This window comes from Galeopterus variegatus, unplaced genomic scaffold (genome assembly GCF_000696425.1).
Source record: "Galeopterus variegatus unplaced genomic scaffold, G_variegatus-3.0.2 Scaffold8416, whole genome shotgun sequence".
NCBI classification, from domain to species: Eukaryota; Metazoa; Chordata; class Mammalia; order Dermoptera; family Cynocephalidae; genus Galeopterus; species Galeopterus variegatus.
Window position 1 is genome coordinate 101,813 of NW_007734527.1, and position 860 is coordinate 102,672.

Below are 860 nucleotides of genomic sequence, written 5' to 3' on the forward strand. Positions count from 1 at the left end.
ACTCGTTTATAATATATTACTAAAAATACTTTCTAGAAAAGATATTTACCTGAATTAAGAGTTCTTTTAACAAAGCATAATGTGGTAATTCATCAAAAGCCTATAAAAATAAAGAAATATATTATTTAACAGTGGAATGCCATGTTTAAAATTGTTGGTTTTCTTAATGTTAACTAAATTGAAGTACAGAACTATATCCACTAGAACATAACCATGCAGAATAAAATTAGACCTCATACACTGAATGAGAGACTTACAGGGTCAAAAGACAAAAGTGGCCGAGAACCTTTCAAACAGTTTCCAGTCATCTTTAGTTCAGCTAGGGTATGAACTAGAAAAATTATAACAAAAACAAAAATAGTTGTAACTTCAGCACAATTATTCTGCAAGACTAAATTTTCTCATAAAAAAATTTTAAATGGAGTCAACTTACTATTTTGAACAAGAAATTTGGCAGATGGCCCATGAGGTGAATTTGAAAGCCTGAAACATACAAAGGAAGCTTTTCAACTAATTAGAACTTAGAATGTAATAAATGCTTACCACCTATTCAAAGTAAAAAGGCAAAATAAAATAGTTATAATAATTATATACTTAATTTTCTTTAAAGGTTTCAAGCTTGGTGAAATCAAATGAGTTTGCTTTATTCTCCTCGCTTTACATAAAATACCAAAAGAAGTCTATAACCCAAGGACGAAAAATAAATCCATTTAAACAAAGAGGTTCAACCAAATCTTAATACACTCTCTTACCACATATACAGATCCTGTTTTTTCTTGGCTTCAAAATAGATGCATTTATTGCAGTTTTTCATTTCACAGACCTAAATAAAACAAAATAGAGAAACATGAAGTAGGTAA

General features: G+C 28.8%; 1 protein-coding gene across 1 annotated transcript; it reads right to left on the reverse strand.

Annotated features, from left to right (window-relative positions):
- Positions 1 to 19: 19 nt before the first annotated feature.
- BRIX1 (BRX1, biogenesis of ribosomes, homolog (S. cerevisiae)) lies at positions 20 to 837 on the reverse strand. The gene is made up of 4 exons (XM_008592867.1): positions 753 to 837; positions 434 to 483; positions 258 to 331; positions 20 to 100 (listed from the first exon to the last, which is right to left on the reverse strand). Exons 1-4 carry the CDS (start codon positions 812 to 814, stop codon positions 20 to 22), a joined length of 267 nt encoding a protein of 88 aa, XP_008591089.1. The 5' UTR covers positions 815 to 837.
- Between the last annotated feature and the right edge of the window lie 23 nt (positions 838 to 860).